At 41.2% G+C, this 19,904-nt stretch overlaps 1 protein-coding gene across 1 annotated transcript in view; it reads right to left on the bottom strand.

The window, feature by feature from the left end:
- Positions 1–1,417: 1,417 nt before the first annotated feature.
- KBTBD12 (kelch repeat and BTB domain containing 12) overlaps positions 1,418–19,904 on the bottom strand; it is a 30,822-nt gene continuing 12,335 nt past the window's right edge. The window contains exons 4-5 of the mRNA XM_071549711.1: positions 14,818–15,015; positions 1,418–1,587 (exon numbers count right to left, since the gene is read on the bottom strand). Of these exons, the coding sequence (XP_071405812.1) occupies positions 1,418–1,587; positions 14,818–15,015 (368 nt within the window). The remainder of the gene's footprint in view (positions 1,588–14,817; positions 15,016–19,904) is intronic.

Genomic DNA, 19,904 nt, shown 5'->3' with positions numbered 1-19,904 from the left:
CAAAAAAACAGCTGGCATTTTTGCACCCTTAAACAAGATTGAAAAAGAAAGTGGAGGTGCTCTGAAGTGCCAATCCTGCAAATAATTATTAATAAACTACCCGATGGATTTCCTCCTTTCATTGCCAGTTTTTAGCTTTCAGTTTTGTTGCTGCTTTTGTAGTGATCAAAAGCAACTTCTTCCTGACAATGATCATTCTCATACTACATCATACTTTACTCAGTGTTTGCCTCTGACATTCATTCTGCATTGCAGTGTGCTGTCATTTATAACTGTGGCCCAAGAGCACAACTGAGATTCCCAATTCCCTTGTCTGTACTGCCCAGACAGTGAGAGACAGATACACTGTAAGGTAGACACTAGAGAACTGATGAATAGTTATTGGTAATTCAAATGGGATAGCAGTACCTGTAAAAATGTTCTCTCTAACCTGCGGTCTTCCAACCCTACAGAGGCACTGTTTAAATTATTCCTCTTCCCTGTGATTATAGCTAATTTTGCTGGTGGAGAATTTACCTGATTTACCCACTTCATTAAAGCTATTCCTGTTATATAAACAGTTATTCTTTAGCACATCTATATTTTCCCTGTAGTTGCAAAGCTAATATGTAGATAATACTGGGCTGCTTTATTACTTTTCGTCCCCTTATCTGTCTCTCAAAGGATGTTTCCTAACTGAGTTTTAAGATCCTGGTCGCCCCAGGCCTTGTAGCAGGTAGGAACTATGTAAAAATTTAGGATTCCTCTGGTCTTTGATGAAGACTGCCCACTAACCCTACTGGAAAACCAGTTTTCTACTAGCATAGGTTTAAGCTCTATTGGCAAAGACAGGATCTCGCCTGTTCTGTCTGTGAGTTAGATAATGTTTACAGTAGCTGGTGTACTTGGCTAATAAACCTTGACTGATGGGGTTTTCTTTAAAACAAAGGCTTTTCTGTTTTCCCTTGAATCAGTCAAGTACAGTTTGGCACTTGTTTTCATCAGCTGACTTCATATATTTCTTAGCATCTTGGGTAGCTTAGTAGAACCAAGCGTGATGAACAGCAAAAGAGGGATTTCCCTGGCTAAAGCTTTCTGTTAATATATCATGGTCTGCTGTGAAGTGAGCCCTGGGCTGTGCCTGTGAGGCAAAGGGTCCCAGCAGCCCAGGCTGTGCCCAGTGCTGGAGCTTGCACAGCCAGATTGAAGATGAAGAGGGCTGGACAACCTTGAGTTTCAAGCTCAGAAGTCCAGAGTAGCAGTTCTAGCAAATGAAGCATTGTCCAAGCAGCACAGTTCAAAGGCACTTCAGTCCTTAAGTACATGTTGCCATTTCCTCTCTCTGGGACTCAGCTGCCATCCAGAGCCAACGCAGCATTTGTTTCTCCAAGTTCTTCAGTTTCTCCAGAATCTGGAAGCACTGAGAGTCACTGAACTTCTATTGGTCCACTAAATCTGGGGGAGGAGGGATAAGATCTCGTGGGTTCAGCCGAGCTACAAGACAAACATCATAACTGTCGTGCATGAGGACATTGGTGGCCACCACATTCCACTGGTTCTCCCAGGTATCCAGCTCAAGGATCTCTTTGGTGATAACTTCATGACGAGCTGAAAAACAGAGAAAGACATCATGAGGCAAGTCAAACAGGATCAAAGGTTTTTTGAGGTTTTTGCTGTTGTTATTATGACCTTTCTGAACGGGGGCAATAAAAAGGTAACTTTTGTGGTACTCATGGCTACACTGTGCAAAGAACACATGAGCTGTTAATGTCCAGCAAATGAAACAGTTCAGATGGAGATCTGCCCAGTGCAGTCAGTCCTTGCACTCTGGGCTCCAGGTGCAGCTGATGCTCCATCTGGGCGCAATTATGCAGGTGGCATTTCAGCCTGCAATGAATTGTTAAATGCTCATCTTTTAGAGACAGAGCATTGCCTCTCACTCCTGAGTATGCCTACATGTAGTGTGTTGTCTTTGCTTTGCCCTGACTAAAATACAGCTCTGAGGCTGCTGGAAGCACTCCAATACTGTTTTTTCTTGGGTGCAAAGTCTGGACATCCTGTGATTTAGGGAGAAATAAAAAACCTCCAAGGTTTCAAAGGTACTTTAGATGTTCTGAAGTGCTGAGGAATTTGTCATGAACAGTCAGGTTAGAAGACTGTCATTAAATCACAGCCAATCTCAAGACAAGAAGCTTTTTACAGAGACTAACAAAAAATGAAAGAATCACCATGCAGCAGAGAACCATATCTGTCCACCAGCAGGGCTATATTAAACTTCTTACAAGACCATAAACCCTTTCTTTGCTATAACAACAGTCCTGAACTCTGCAACAGTTGTTACTCAAGGCCAAGTTCTCTCCTAAAAATAAAAAATGTCTTTCATTTCTGCTCACTTTTTCTTTTCATCTTAAAGTTTCTTTCTCTCAGCAAGTAACCTTAGCCTAAACTTTTCTTACTTTGAGCTGAGGACATGCATGTGCATTGCTGTCAGATGAGTTTCTGAAGAGATGCAGGAGAAGTCTGGTCTCAGAGACTTCCAAAAACAAACACTTCACAGGTACCAGGATAAGAACCATCATAGCTAAAAACATTGAATACTCAAAACTGGTTTTATAAGTCATAAGAGACTGGTGACTGGATAAACTTTACAGGGTCCTGACTGAGCTTTCCATTCCCTTCACTTATAGAAAGCTTTTTAAAAAAATAAAAACAAACAAAAAACCACAACAAAAAGCCTCCCAACAACAACTGTCTCACATCTGTTAACTGCATCTCATTGTTTGAGCACTGCAGCAAAGGATTGGAGAAGGGGGAAAGAATGAAAGAAGAAGAACATCCAGAGACATACATTATTTCCCTTGTTGGAAACGGACCACCTATTTTTCCAGAGGACAGCAACCCTGGGGATTTAGTGCCCCCAGTACTGTCATGGTTTAGGTTCCATTCAAAATTGGTGTTGGTGTCATCATGATGATGTGTAGTGGGATTTAAAATACCTCTAAGGCTCCTCTGCAAGGAGGAGCTTCAGGTGTGGAGAGGGCAGATGGAAACAAGACTTTTTTTCCTCCCAGGATTAGCTTCCTTAATGAGTAGATAAAGGACAGGTCTGTTTTCTGCAGATCCTGCACATGATTTGTGGATGTTACAGTTTTATGGATGTTTCTGCACATTTTTGTCACGTTTATCTAAGGAAACCACTCACCAACCATTCACCATCTCTGCCGCCTCTCATGTGTTAAAAGAGGGCAGCACAGTGTTTGGACCCCACTCTCCACAGCCTGTAGTCATTTTCCCCTCAGTTTGTCACAATTACTCATGGTAGAATTTTCCTTGGTCCAAACTCAGGCCTCTGAGACTCTCACAGACCTCTAGAAGCTTGCTTGAGTAAAATTTGGGTACGGTTTCATGATATAGCCACACCTGAGGAGCCTTCCTTTCTGTGACACAAGTTATGGTGGTTTGCTTATTGAACCTGTATATTAAAGGAGAATAATAATACAGAGGAATTCTGCAGCCATTGAAGACAGAAGACAGCAAACTGCTAAAAAAAACCCAGTTCCATATGAAGAGAGAAAGTATGACTGACAAACAGCAAACAACATGTGCCAGTACCAGCAAAGAGCTCACTTCTATATGACCCTGCAAGGGTGAACAGGTTTTTCCTAAGAGGCAAATACTGAGACACAAACAGACCTAAGCTGTGACATGGGAGGCTCCAGACCCCGTATTTTTTAATTAGATCATCCCTTTTATGCAATAAATTTTTATGCCTGGGTTTTCTTTGGCATGGATGATGACAAAAATAAGACAACCAGAGGAAAAATAATCAAATGTTGGAACCAAGACATTCTGTGAGTGATTGCAACACTTCAGATAAAAAAAATCATAATTAAAACATCAAAGGCATATTCAGCAACCCTTCCTTAAAAGCCTTGCTGTGTTTTTTCCTGACCCTGGTGACTCCCAACCTTTGGTATCCCTTATTTCCCTTTTTTGGAGGACATGGTAACTGGTTTTGTTCCACTCTACAAATTCTGCTCTCTAGCACATGGAGTGTTAGTTAACTCTTAACCCTTGGGAGATAAAATGAGTATGTTTTTGAAAGAAGAGAAGCAATAATTTATCTAGTCTTATCTTGTTTAATATGAAAGGAAACAGTACCCTTTAGATGAGAATGTTCATGTGAGGAAAAGCACTGCTCAAAACAGTTATACTTCAGGAAAAAAATTACATCTTTATTTTTTAAAAGAGAAATTAGTTAAAACCTCAGTTCTTCAGCCTTTTTTTTTAAATTTTTCTTGGTAAGAACAATGGAAAGGGTAAGTACCTTTGGTTCCAGGTTGTAATGCTGGATTTCAGCTTTAATCCCAATAAACAGTTTTAAGCTTGAAGGTGCAAATAATTCCTGATTCTGTTTCATTGATTCACCTTATTTAACTGCAATTTATTTTCTGAAAGACAATTTGTTAGCAGCCAATTTTGCTTACAAGGGAATCATGTGACACCTGCAAAAACATATTGGCTGTAATATAGAACTTAAGAACTTACCTGCTTAAAAAGCCACACCACACAACTCCCTATTATCATAGCATTATTCTCCCTCACTTACCAGACGACCACTTTACCTAATGAAAGGATTTCACTCATTTTTGCTACAAAATGAGGCAGTATTTTTCTGCACATTCTTGTTTAACTGTGAGAAGTTTTAAGAAACTTTCTTACACTGTCTTTTTATCCAAATGAGTTAAACCCCTTTATATTAGAATTATTCTGGTTGTACAAACCTAACCGTAATGCAGATCCTTTTCTAGCAGTAAAACAGTGTTTATAACAGTATGATTTATTCATGCTCAGGAAAGGAAAAGGCTAAACCAGCAAAGGGAATATTAATCATAAATTTATCCCCATCAGAAAGTGTGGTATGTTAAAAAGAGTCAGAACACTTGCAAAAGTTATGCCTTTTTATGTGCAAGTGCAGACTAAAGCTACACTGACCCATCTTTTCCCAGCGACAAGACTTGAGTTATACCTGAAAATGTTTAATTTAAAAACACTAAAATCGTATTTCATATATACAAATACAGCACTCAAAGCAAAATGAGTCTAATCTTTACATTATTTTTGATATTCCGGTCTGCAAACCAAACACTTTCCCACAACTTTTCATATGAAGTTTTCCTTTGAATGTGCAGAAAATGAACAAAAATATTGATTTTCAGAAAGTGTTTGCCTGCATTCCATATACACAATCATGTTTTTTCTTTAAAAGTTTGTGATTCACTCCCCAAATGCGGCCAGACTTCATTTTATGCCATAAGTTTTCTCATGTCGTTTGAAGATTGACCATAAATCAGGATGAATGATTCTTGGAAAGACCCTCAGTATGACTGCAGGCAACATAAATATTTGATCTGCTTTTTCATCTGTTTTTTTTCCTTTTTTTTTTTAACTCACATTTCATTTTTGATTGAGAGATTGGGGGGGGAGGAAGGACTTTCCATGTGACAATAGTATTTATTACCACTTTTGGTCTTTTTTTTAACCTTGCTTTCTCTTTCCTATTCGTAACCAAAAATTCAAGTACAATTATTAGGTTTCGGGTTGGGAAGGTTAAAGGCAGGCAGATGTAGAAGAATTAAGCAATATGCTTAACAGGTAGAAAATCCATAGTTCATCCAGGACTATTAATCACACAGCTGTTATGTTTGCAAGCCAAGACAAATAAATTCACTGTGTTGTAGCCTGCTTAGTGTCTAGAGGACTGAACTCAAAATTTCATGCTGAAATTCCATTCAGTGGAGTTAAATCTGTGGCAAGTTTGCTGAAATGTGGTCGATATTTCATTATTTATTCCAGAAGCCCATTGACATCAGCTGGTATATTTGCTCCAATTTAGGAATTAGGGAGCAGAGTTATAGAGATGGTGAGAGCACATGCCAAGTCACAAGTCATGATGCCTCTGCATCAGTGCAGGGCAGGTATGTCCAAAGTAGTCTGGGGACAAGCTCATCTACCCACCAGCAGTGACAGAACCACATTGAGACACTGTTGGATGGGCAGCAGCACCTCAGCAACTTTATCCAGAGCAGGGTCAGGTACCTCAGCACAGAACCACCTTGTGTGGTGGGGGTAGTCTCAGTGTCACATCTGTCCTTCAGCTTTGTGGCCAGGGACACCCTCACACAGGCCACTCTCCTGAGCTCCTCTTGACACCAGTGCTCAGGCTGTCATATTTTCCTTTCCTGTTTGCAGTTTCCTAATATGCTGTCTTCTTTTGCATGAATCAATTTATATAAAAAAAACCACACCAAACCAGCACTAAACCTATGGTTAGCCTACTATCTGTCTGCTCTGCTCTTTCCATGGGAAAAAGGACAAGGTAACTGTTCCCTAACAGTCCTCAAAATGCTTACGCAGGTGTTTCTTTCACTGGTTTCCCCAGTTCTTGACACCTACAGAGTTGCCTTGAAGCAGTTCAGCCTCCAGTGCTGGTTTGTACCTTTTTTTTAATGCTATTATCTGTACCAGAGAATGATTTCAAACATATGGGACTAGCCTCTGCTACTTATCTTCCTCACCACTAATAGCTGCTTTCATAATTACACGATGCAGAGTTAGGTGACCTGGGAATTCATGTTTGTGTTGCAATGGGATAAAAGTGCATTTAGATCATTACCACCAGATGTCCTGGTTCCTCATTTGCAGTAGGAAAAACAATAAGTTCATCAAGCCTGTGGCCTTCAATCCCATTTGCGTATGTGAGCTGCCCCTGAACTCCACCAGAGTAACACAAGGCAGCAGCAGCAGCACAGCACCCCTCATGGGGTCAAGGACATCCATCATCCCTGCCCGTGGGCAGTAGCAGGCAAGAATACACAGGAGAGGGAACTTGGCTTAGCTGTTTAACATGCTGGCCAGCCTTCATGATGAGAAGTACCCAGGCAGTGTATCCCACCAGAAACAGCCAAAGCTGGGAGGAAGGTTGGGGCTTGAATTTACAACTGTGGCAGCTTACAGTTTTCAGAGCACCTGTATGGAGTAAGGTAAGATATTTACTCTCATAGACAGGTCCTCTATCCTGTTCTGCTGTGTAATTCCTCAGGACCAGAGTTTCATGATCCACCCATTTACTCACAAATCAATGTATACTAAAATTTAAAAAAATATATATAAAGAATGGGATGGTCTAGAGAAAGGAACTTCTAATTCAGTTACTTCAGCTGTTTTTCTTGCACTGATCCAGCTGCTTCAGCTTTTAAAATCCTTCCAGGTTTTGTTTGCTGTTCATAGGCAAGGCCTCTTTCAGGCAGAATCTTACAAGCACTGGTGCTGCTCGCGCTGCAGGTGATAGCAGGATCACAGGTTACAGGGGCAGCAGGGTCAGTGCTCTTGAAGTCAATGCACCATTCATATGAGTAAAAGCTGCAAGATCAGAATAAGAACTACTGGGCTCAGCTCGTCCTGAGATACTGTTCCTAAATGCCTTACAATGGGTTAATACATTATTTATAGAGGATATAAAGCATGTTTAGACAGCATGCATGACAGGCAGTTATGAACACAATAGAAGATGTCATACATGGCTACAAGCCGTGTTTCTAAACAACCCATTGACCTCTTCAGCAATTAATTAAAATGCATTAAAATATCTATTAATCATTCATTAACCCTTTATAAACTATAAATGAGATTTAGAAAGAAGCAGGGCTGAATTGCTAATACCATATTGCTGGATAGTGGGTCAAATTTAGATATGAAATGAGCAGGTGCTGCTCCCCAGCAATTCCCCTGACCTGATTTGGCCTCATTTACAGCAGCGTATTTCCAGCTAATGAGGGGGGTAGATGGGCAGCCCTCCCTGGGCAGGCAGCCCCATGCAGGGCTCGCTCCCAGTCCCAGCAGCTCCCGCTGGTGCTGGAGGAGAATTCGGCAAAAGGTCAAGCAGCATTTTTCGGGGTGGACTCAGCACATGGGCTGGAGAGCTGTGGCAATGCCTGAAGCACAGCAGGCAGCCCTGAGCGGGTTTCTATGCTGAGCAAAACACAGGGGCCCTGAGTCCCTTCCATTTGTGTGAATATTTATGCAAATGGTAACAACTGTGGGCAGGAGAACTTTAATTATTCAACAGTGCCCAGTAAATTTTAACAGAGGGAAACGAACAGTGCTGCAGATAGGCAGCCCGGGGTTTACACCTCTGCTTTATTTAGCTGGGAACATGGGAAGGTGTTGGAGAAACAGGTTTTGTTCCAATCTCTCAACCCCCAAACTTCACAAGTGCAGTATTTACTGTGCCAGACTCCTTAATATGTCTATATTTAATTTGATTCCAGTAATGTTCCATAACCACTATAATAAAAAACAAGCACTAGAATGATTCTCCATCTAAGTCACATAATGGAGGAGACTAGAGGGAACAGCTTTTATGGGAGATTAGTCAAAATAAATAACTATTAAGCTAGTCCACTGTCAGGAGTGGACGGTGTGGCAATGCAAACTCATTAGCTCAGCTGGAATACAGTAATTGCTACATAGTTCCACACTGCCACAAGCAGAGCTGGTTCTATTCCAATGCATGGATTGCAGTTCATGTAAATGAGGAAAAAGAGGCTAGAAAATTAATCCAGGTAAGCATTTATCTTTTTTCTTTTCTTTCTTTTTTTTTTTTTGTGTGTGTAGAATCAGAATTACAGTTAGTAGGACTCAGTATCACTATCACCTATCTTGGCTAACAGTTGCAAACAAAATTGAGATTATTGCATAGATAATTTTTCCCTTTCCCCTTCCTCTGAGTGTAACACCAATTAAATGAAAATTGATTTCTACTTGATATCAGTAAGTAATCAACAAAACAGAGTTAAGCAGCTCTGGTCCCGCATATGATGCTAAACACATGACAGAAATTTTCCACATGTATAGTAAGGAATCAGTACATTCATCTCCTCTGCTATAAATGACAAAGGAGGGAGATGGAAAAACTGCCAGTTCAGGAAAAGACAGTTCCACATCAAGTCCTATGAGCTGATGAAGTCATAAAACCTTTTAAGGGACACGTGCTGCCAAGAGCAGAACTGTTAAATATTTTGTTATTTTCACTGAGCTGGTTGCACCTTTACTTTGCACATCAGTTGGTGTCACATGGGTGGGAATATCACAGTAAATATGGCAATCTAATTAATATCATGGAATCATTTAGATTGAAAAAGGCCTCTAAGATCATCAAGCCCAACTGTTAATCCAGCACTGGCAAGCCAATCACCAAATACACTTGTCCCTCAGTGCCACATCTACACAGCTGCTAAACACCCCCAGGGATGGTGATTCCACCACTGCCCTGGGCAACCCCTTCCACTGTTTGACAGTGATTTTGGTGAAGATGCTTTCCCTAGTATCCAAACTAAACCTGCTCTGGTGCAACACAAGGCTGTTTCTACTTGTTACCTGGGAGGAGGGACTGACCCCCACGTGGCTACACCCTCGTTTCAAGCAGTTGTAGAGCTATAAGGTCCTTCCGAGCCTCCTTTTCTCCAGGCTAAACACCCCCAGCTCCCACAGCACCTCCTCATCAGACTTGTGCTCCATCCCCTTCCCCAGCTCTGTTGCCCTTCTCTGGACCCACTCCAACACCTCCATGTGTGTCTAGTCAGGAGGGACCCAAAACAAAACACAGAATTTGAGGCACTGCCTCACCAGTGCCAAATGCAGGGAGACAGTCACTGCCCTGGTCCTGCTGTAGTTGACACAAATCAGGATGCATCAAATTAAAAAAAAATCAACTCTAGATTTCAATTTCTTAATCCAAATGTATAAAACAGGCTGTTGTGCCAACCCCTACAATCCGAAACTAAAGCTACCACCCCCAGACACAAGCTATGAGATCTGTATTTGTGCAGCAACAACAGAATGTCAACAAACATCTGCCTCAGCAAGTGGCAGTGACAGCAGATGAAAGGTCCCAGCAAACAGGCACACATGCATGTCTTCATTATTTTCACCAGAAAAAATATTTATAATGCTCAGAAACAGTAAAAAAGAAAGGGAACCCAATACAGCAGGCATTTTCTAAGGGTGCAATCCTGCATTCCTGAAGAGCTGCTCCCCATTCCTTCAGGGAGCCACACTAATGAGTCTCCTGCCAGGCACAGGCAAATGTCAGTAGCTGTCAGCCTGTGCAGGTGACAGGTTTTCATTGGATGCAAAGGAAATAAAACATGTCAATAAAAAACACTGTACAGTCAGAGTGCAAGAGCTGGTTTAAAATCCATAGTTACAGCAGGAAATGAGGCAGTGTATTGTAGCAGTCAGTGGAAAGCTGGCTGGCTGTTGCACACTGAGTCCTGCTGAGTACTCATACTAGGGCTAATGTTTCCACTCTGTGCAGAACTACAAACTAATGGACAAAATCAGCCATTTAAAACATGCCTGATTATCTTGAGGAATGCTAAAACACTCCTGAAAAATGATAACATTCATGACACAAGGCTACATGAGCTGGAGCTGAGACAAACAGATTAATGGTTCCTGCTTGCCACAACAGTTTCAGTAGAAAATGAGCTAATTTGTATAAACTGCTGGCCAGCAGATGAAGTTTCCTTCTTTGCTAAGAAGGAAACAAATTCAGAACAAGAAGTGCTGGTTTTGGATAGTTGAAATGACTGTAAGAGCATAAAACATTTGCCAGCTAATGATACAACACAGGTCTCGGGTGTTTGTACCATCAAACCACAGACACCAACCTCCTGAGGTGTTTGCCTCAGGTAAGCCAGGTTAGAATCCCTCAGATCCTGATCAAAACACAAAGCTTTAAGAGACAGGAGAACAACTCAGGGTTCTGAATTGCTTTCTGGTCTTTCAGAGCAGATGTAAAGCACCAAGGACCTGAATCTCCCTCTGAAGTGTCTGTGCTTCTCCCCCTGCTGCAGGGAGCCTGGGGTCACTAAAGTTGTAGTGTAGGCACTGCAGAGAAGTGTCTAAGCTTCAGATGAATTAATCCCCTTTCCTCTTTCATAGGCAGGCTTTAAGCAAGCTTCTAACTTGAGGAAACCTCAGCAGCTTTAGCAACACACCTCAACACAGAACAACATTCCTTGCAGTTCAGAGGAAGCTTGAACACACTTTGGAGCTCACTCATCTTTTACAAAGACTGCTATTGCTACTTTCAGTTGGCCAAACTGACTTTCTCCCCTGGAGTAGCTGCAGGTTTTCTTCCTCTGCTCACAGGGGTGCTGTTCAGGCTGCACCACTTGTTCTCCCTTCAAGCACACACAGATTTGTGAGAGTCAATGTATACAAAATGGAAATCCTGCCACCACAAAATTCCAGTTGTCACATGGGACTCAAAAAAGATGGTAGCTGAGCAGCACCCTTTTTTCATCCAAATTTAAAGCCCTTTGAGCAGCTGACAGCTGCTTTTCAGCTTTGTGTACACCACCTCTGGACTGTAATGATCCATTGCCCGGACTTGGCAGCTCTTGGAAGCCAATCAGGCGAGCAAGGGGTGTTGCCAGGCCCATTTGCGGGTAATTTAAACAGCTCCAGGGCAACGGCCTGGCACGGCAGTTTGAGCAGGCAGGGCACGGCCACTCTCCGTACCTCTTTGTTGGGTGGGGTTTATGTCAGTTTTTTTACACTCCTAACTCAACTAGATCCAGCAAGAGCTTTCAAACTGTCAAAAGCCATTGCTGCTGCCAGCAGGAGTGTGGTGGCCCAGACAGAACCCCCCCAAGGAGGAGGCAGCTGTGCAGGTCACTGGTTGAACAAGTGTGTGAGCCTGGCCTTAGCATCGAGAACAGTGCAAAATACACCTGCATAAGATGTGATCACGGGAATGATCTGTTCTGTTCAGTGGCAGAGCTTAAGGAAGAAGTGGAAAGGTTGAGGAATATTAGGGAGAGTGAAAGGGCACAGTCTTAAGCTGTGCCAGGGGAGGTTTATGTTAGACATCAGGAAGAGGTTCTTTACAGAGAGAGTGATTGGGCATTGCAATGGGCTGCCCAGGGAGGTGGCAGAGTCACTATTCCTAGAAGTATTTAAGAAGAGACTGGATGTGGCACTTAGTGCCATGGTGTAGCAGAGAAGGTGGTGTTTGGTCAAGGGTTTAACTCTATGCATAACCTTAGAGGTCTTTTCCAACCTAGTTGGTTCTGTAATTTAGGTCTATAGTCATGCAGAAAGGCATATAGAGCATGATACATACCACTAAAATTAAGACGCAACAGTGTCTTTAGCACGTCAGCTTTCACACTGCTGGATCAAGAATGGATTTAAGCAAATGCAAAGGCAAGTTGAGGCTGGAGAGTTTGGGACAGATCTGTAGTGTACAAGGGGTTGATTTCAGCCCCTTAGGCTACGAATTTCCATTGCAGCAGTGATTTTGGCTTATTTTCTTCTTGTTTGTTTTTTTGTTTGTTGGTTTGGTGCCCTTTTTTTGTTTTTGTTTCCTCCTAAGCACTTTTTCATCAATGTTCCCAGCAGCCTTTTAGCATTCAGCAGGCAGAAACCCCAAAGACTACAGCTGTGCCTCCAGCTTGTTCCAAGAACTCCACTTTCTTGAAACTAAATTACAATATTTTGTAAAATTGAAATATCCTCTCTTGGTTGCATCCCTCATAAAAACCAAAGTGACATGCCAAGAAGTCCAAAAGACTAAAACCAAACAAGAACATTCTAAAATAACCCTGTCTGCTACTAAAGCAGCAGCACATGCTGTTCTGTACCTTGAAGCTACTGAGCAGCTGTAACTGCAAAAGCACAGAATCAAGCCACCCTTTCCAAGCTCCCATATGACAGTAATAACCATCTCTCACTCCACCCTTCATCCCCAAAGAGCATATCACACAACAGCCCTTTCCAACACGCAGAGATGGGGCCAGGGAGAGAGACCAGCCAGGTAACTCTTCAAGTTCAGCATATGGCCTCGTCTCATCTTTTTCTGGATGACAGTAGCTGGAAACTATTATTGCTGTCAGGATTTAGAAAGCCCTTTTCCTTTAATAACTTGAAAGTCACATTAAGAAGCCTGTCTTTAAGACACAATTCCTCTCAACTCCTTAAATATGTATTTATACCTGATTTACAGTTGAGAGTGAGAATCTTATTTTGGCTCCCCTGTAAATAGGCACCATAACAATGTCTAACAACACAATCATATACTACTTCTTTACTCTTATACAGAATGCACACATAGGGAGTCAGAATTCAGGCTGCACAGGTAACTGCAAAACTGGCATTTTTTAACTTTGACTTCTTGTTTTTCAACCTAAATAACAGTATTGGTGCAGGAGAGTTCTATACATAATTATATAGATTGCAATAGTAGAGTGATGAATCAGGACCCCATTGAGCTGGCATTATTCAAACATACAAAAGATGGCCTTCTTGAAAGCCACAGGAGGACTTCTAACCTCTCCCAGAACAACCACTCTTTATACATGAGTCAGAGAGAGGATGTGGTGGTATTGTACAGAAAGTGTTTGTATGGCTCTGAAGCTACCCTAGTCAGAAAAATCTCATACAAACCTGTTAGTCATCTTGAACAAAATTGCTTCATTTGTCAGTGCTAATGACCATAGAGTCATAGAATTGTTTAGGGTGGAAAAGACCTTTAAGATCATCCAGTCCAACCCATCAACCCAGTGCTGCCAAGCCCACCACTAAACCATGTGCCTATGCTCCAAATCTACACATCTTTTATTTCCCTCCAGGGATAGTGACTCAACCACTTCCCACTTTGAGATTTTTACCAACTTCAGGCTTTTTCATAATATTGCTGAGAAAAGACAACTATGATGACACTATGGAAACACAGTGATATGTCATACCCATAACTGCTCTGAGGTCAAAGAACTTCCATCAGAGATGACAGGAGAACAAGCCTGTTAGAAGCTGCCAAACAATTGTTTTCAGGAAGTAGCTTCCTCAAACAGTAGCCAATGCACAGATTGGAAGGCGAGATGGGAACAAGCTGACAAAAACCATCGTTCTAAAATAACAGTGGCTTTAAGTTTAGAGGTTGTTATACAAGTCAGTGCAACTGGAATCAGTGTAATGTGAAGACACATCATCCAGTGGTACCATGTGGCCATTCCTGGGCAATAGTGAGCCTGACATGACATTTATTAGCAGTGGATAATGCATCTGTGCTATTGCTTTATCCTAGAAAGGAAATTAGGGTAACAGCTCTATGTAGCAGAAGAGTTTAAGTGGACTTGTTTTGTGACTCTATATTTATAATGAAAAAATTATAGTTGTAAGTACTGAAGATTTAGATAGAGCTAAGCACATTTGGAAAGAAAAAGACAAAAGAAGAAAGGTGTCCATAGGGCTAGGATTATTTAAAACCGCCAAATGTGGAACTTTAGTCTATTTGTATCTCAATTCCCTATCCAGAGTATTCATTAAATACACAAGGTTTTTCAACACTGATAACAAAAAGCATGTAAGTAAATAGGCAGAGAAAGTGTGGCAAAGGACAGATGGACAGGACCTTAATGTTCAACAAATATGCTTGAGTTCTTTAACGTCCATGAAACACTAAGCTTCTGATCTCTATAGCTCTGGATATAAATCCAGAATAATTCCACTGAGGCTTTAGATTTGGACAGGCTTAGTGCAAATTGGAAACATCCTTAAATTTTCATGTTTTGTTGAAGAAAAAAAGCAAAGGTCAAACAGAACAAAATTCATATTGACATTAGAAGCTGATAGTCCAAAGGACAGAATCATGTCTCTGGTTCCAGGGGATGCCAGTGCCACCTGATAGGGTTGATCACTCAGCAGGTCAGTCTGTGTTCAGTGAAACTGATTTTAACTACACAGGGAATGTTGGACACATTTTAGTACCTGCTCCATGAAATCCTCCACAAAGGTAAAGCTTTCCTTCCACAGAACCTGCGCTGGTGGAGTTTGTTTGTAAGGAGAGAAGGGGAGAAGGCATAGGAGGTCCATCCCTCCAAAAGTCTCCATCAGGATTGTAAATCTCCACTGCATCAAGACATTTCCGTGTCTGTCCTCTGTCATAACCAAGGCACCCAATTCCTCCTGCAAAAGATATGTAGGTCAAATGTAGAAGTCCTGTGTTCTTCTGAAAAGTACATTTTCTGTTTACATGTTCTCATCACCCTTTCTTCCCCTTTTGCAGCTCCAGAAACTTATGAGAAAGTAAACTCAGTGCAGAAGCTACTCCACGTTGTCTACAGACACTGAAGCAAGATCCATTCTGAAGTCTTGTATCAAAAGAAGGACAAGCAGCATGTTTTCAAAACTTAAAGTTATTTTGTTTTATTTTCTCCCCATATAGTAGAAATTGTTTTAATTACTTGTTCCATTTGCTGGACAAATGGTAATGGATCAAAAACTATTTTTCAAATTATGTTGGTAGATTTGACCCTCACATATATTAACCAACAATCATTCTCATTTGTTAGTTAGTTTTCTTCAATAAAAGAAGAATATTACATCTATCTCTTAAGGCAAATTACACCTATTTCTTAAGGCAAATGAACTTCCATAAACAAACCCATCCTATACACAGGAATGCCAACCAAATAATTTGCAACAAGCCCTGCTGTTGAAGGGTTCGTTAGGGTGCTTGAAGGCAGTGCACAGGATTGAAACAGATTCAGTTTTCTTTGGCTAGGATATACTGCAACAGGCTGCAGATATACCTGAGATCTCAGTGAGTGCTGGAAACACTAAAAATCGCTGTAAACACTGCCTTCCCAAATCCCTTCAAGTGATCAAATCCAGATTTTGAATTCACAGCCTTGGTTCTCCAGAATTAATATGCCTACGTTTCTATGCAGGTTTTCCATCTGTGCCAATGGACACAATACCCCATAACGAGCACTGATGGCATTCTGAAGAGGTTCTTTTGTGCATGAGTGTGTAGGTGACCACTTCTAAATATAAAATTACTGCAGTATGCAAGCAATTTCCACATGAAGACCAGCATTACAGATAAATGTGTAGGACTGCTCAGTTGTGCAAATCCAAGATGCATTGTATGGAATGTAATAATGTCCTTGTATATGCAAAAGGAAACAACAAGTTTTCCAACAGCAAGTGCAACCTGTTGGTTGGTGCAGCTGCTTTTAAAATATATTGTCCCTAGAGCTGTTAAGCCGGTCTGTCAGAAAACAGCCTCTATTGCTACAAGTTTCACTTGCATATGATTTTCCATTTTGTTAAAACTCTTTTTTTTCCATCTTTTGTCCATTCTGCAAAGGTGTTTGCAAGAGGTAACTACATATACATGGGGAACACATTACTCCAAATTTGCTAGTACACTCTTTCTGAGGTATTTTGGAGTCAGGTAGAGATAAAGTCAGTTAACTCAGCATCAGAGTAGCAAAATTAGAACCAAATTCAGAGTCCATTATGATCAGCAGGAAGTTTTCCTCCATCTAAAGTTAGCAGCATTTGATCTTGTTCTCTATTTGAATTTCAAAGCCTTCATTGAGTTTGGTTTTCAGCTCCTTTTCCATGCACTTCAGGTCTCTACTTGCCTCAATACCTACCAGCAAGGTCCTAGCAGTTTGTAGTAGGTACCCTTTCATGTTTGCTTAAACAAGGCTGGCATCCATACACACCTGGCATTAGCTTAACACCCTCAGCCAAGCACTGTTTACTCTGATGGGCTCCTCTTCCGAGGCTCGATTCACCTAAGAGAGCTGAGGTAGGAATTAATTGTGCTCATGGAATTTTTCTGATCATTTCCTTGCCAAAAAGGAAAGCACCACCCTGGTGAGCTTTTCGCACAATGGAGTCTCACTGAGCTACTCCTTAGGGCTATTTTGAAATGGTTTTCATTCAGATGTTTACTCATTGTATTGTCCTCTGTGCCAGAAGTATTATCCTCTTCTATGTAGTATTTTCCACTGCTCCTTAATGGCTTATAAGAGACATTCCTCTCTTAGGACACAACCCTATTCCCCTAAAGTTACCAAGGAAACTTTTAGAGCTAATCAAAATTTTTAAATTATAAGGCTATTTAATTGATTGCTTATCTCATAGGCTGATTCTACAGCATCAGTAGAATCACAGAGTAGAACCACAGAGTAGAACATGCAAGACAATTTGCTACCAGGGTATGTATAGCCTACAGAGTGCAGTGTAATGCAGAGATTCTCAAGGCAGTTTTAATATTAAAACTACCCACAGACTAATTTGACCCTTTCAAAAGGCAGCTTTGTGGTGCCAAAGACAGATTCCTGTTGGTTATCAAGCTGAGTTTTTTAAAATTAGCCCAGGTGTTGCTGTACCCCACTGAAGAATATGCACTCACGCATAAGAAAAGTCTTCATCTAAAAAATGAAAGAGCTTTTTGTTTAGTCAGAGGAATGAATGGTACCAGTTAGGGAATGCACGCAGCATGTCAAAAAACAATAGCTTTGCTGATTGCCTCAATATTTCAGCAGGGAGGGGGAGGTGAAAAAAATGGCCCAGAACTCTTCTAGAGGGATAATAGCTGTTTATTTCTTCCTGTGTTTTTATTGTAATTTTTTAAATAGAGTAGCTGTAGGGCAAGGTAACTTCAGAAAGAACACAAATAATCAGATACAAAACTGATACAGCAGTCAGTGACTGTTAATGAAGACATTCAGCTGCCAGTCCAGGGGATCAACAACCAAACATTTTTCCTGTAGAGCTATTAGAAAAGTAATTTTCCAGGAGCTATTAGAGCATCTTCAAAAATTTCATAGCTACCATGTTTTCAAGCATTTATGAAACCTTCATTGGGTAGTTTAAGCAACTTTTATTTAACCTTCTTTAATCCTGTCACTATTAGAGACAGTCCTGAAGATAAAAAATAGCTCCATTTTATTAACATCCTGCACAGCTATTTCAGCTAAATCAAAATTCATGTTCAATTTAGGAGAGCAAAGCTAAGTATTCAGGGGAAAAAAAACCCAAAACCAAAACAAAAACAAAAAAAAAAAAAAAAGGAAAATTTAGAAAGGAGTAAAGTTTAATTTTCAAGCTTAAAAAAAGTAGCACTCAAAAACAAGAAATCAGGAACTTCAACCTCCTCTCCTAAAGTAATGCTAACACTGAAATATTGTTAACAAAGGAATCTGAGGATATTAAACTATCTGCCCTGTTTTGCTGTGTTCCCAGATGCACTACTTGAGAAATACTCCTCTGAGACATTATATTTTTTCCTCTGAGGAGATGGATGTGTGAGGAGTCTTTTCAAAGAACCAAATAGACAAATCAGCAAAAAAAAAGTCTCAAATTTAAATCAATTCATGCCTACAACCAAGTGGAGGAATCTCACTTTAGCCAGGCTATTCATCATCTACAATGTAGAATTTATATTGGCAGAAAAAAATAAACTTGCTGTGTCAGACAGCTCAGGCCACTTTTGGCTCCATCTCTCAAGACTCCAGATCTGAATCTTCATTCAGATTTACAAAACCATTAGGAGAGCAAGTGGAGACATAGGGAATTACAGTTAAGACATGAAGATTGACTTTGTCTCCAGTCCTCTGGGTAAAGCAGCAGAACAACTGGGCTCATACTCTACTTCTACAGGAACCTCCAAATAAAATGGGGGTAAACTTTAGGAAGCTAAATCAAGAGCGCTGTAAAGAGCACAGATGGATTTAGGTCATTTGAGGCAGACTTTTGTGCCAAGCGACCTGTCAGCAGTGCATGGTGTACTTGCAATTTTACCTTAAAGCAGCCAGAGCTGTAGATGGGGTCATTAAAACACACCTGCTGTGGTCACAGCCTCCTGGGAGTCCCAGCAGGTGTGCCAAGGGCAGCAATGGCTATTTCCATGCCCATGGTCTGGAATGTATGCTGGGGAGGGTCCTTCACTAAGCCACACTCAAACAAAGCAGGTGAATTCAACCCCACCTGGCTTAGTTCTCTGCATAAAGTCCAAGTACACGTCCTTTGTGCAGGGGAGATGGATTTCTCACTGGGAGTTTTGAATACTTCTGTCATTTTCACATTGATACAGAAGAGGATTTAATCCCAGAATTCAGCCTTCTCCCATCCCTTCCAAATGCACCCTTTCAACGTGTTAGGCTTTTTACATTATGCACTTTCCCCAGGAGATATTTCAGATGCCACTGCAGGACTAAAAAAGCCAGTGAAGCCACCTTTGTGTTCCCAAACTCATTAATGCTTGAGAGCTTTTCATATCACGCTTGGATGAGTTTGCAATCAAACATACTTTCAAGGGCAGTCTGTAAGCAGTGGTTCTAATGGACTTTAAATTTAACATGAAGCTCCATTAGTAAAATAAATATATAAATAAAATACATGATCCTTATTAAGGAATCAGGATTGAGAAGACAAGACTTTGGTGCCAGAAGGCCAGGCAGGGTAGGTGATGTGATTAGCACATCCTCAGCATTTCAATGAGGCACAGTTCTGTGCCGTGCTCTACCCACACTGCTCATGGCTGGCTGAAGGCAAAGCACAGAGCTTGGACTCGGGTCAGCTGCCTCCCTGGCCCCGTGCTCATCTGAGAAGACCAAATGCAATTTGAGCCACATCAGCTCTAATAACAGCACACCCTTCCAGCACTTAAGGGGAAATGTCTATAAGTGGTAGCAAAGTGATAAAGAGTCACTGGTAATGTTTAGTTCAGCAGGTGCAAAGGCAGTAAGTGCCTTAGATATCCCTGAATATTTCTATAGAAGTGAACCTGACATGCAGCTGAGTTACAACAGATAGGGAACATTCCTACCTAAGTGCACCCAGTGACTTCATCCACGTCCCTGATACTTGTAAAAGCAGGCACAGAGCAATTGCACTTCTAAGCCTCATCCACACCAAGCTTGTGCAAATAAATTTGCCAGGCAGATAAGTCCAACAAGGACAATTTTTTTCCTCCAGGAAAACCACACAGATCCAAGTCTGGATTGCTCATTGCACAGACAGGATGGCTGACCAAAATGACACCTGCAAGGTGG

The sequence above is a fragment of the Pithys albifrons genome, chromosome 3, assembly GCF_047495875.1.
Source record: "Pithys albifrons albifrons isolate INPA30051 chromosome 3, PitAlb_v1, whole genome shotgun sequence".
NCBI lineage: Eukaryota > Metazoa > Chordata > Aves > Passeriformes > Thamnophilidae > Pithys > Pithys albifrons.
Note: the sequence above shows the minus strand (reverse complement) of the source record. Positions and strands in the feature narration are given on the sequence as shown.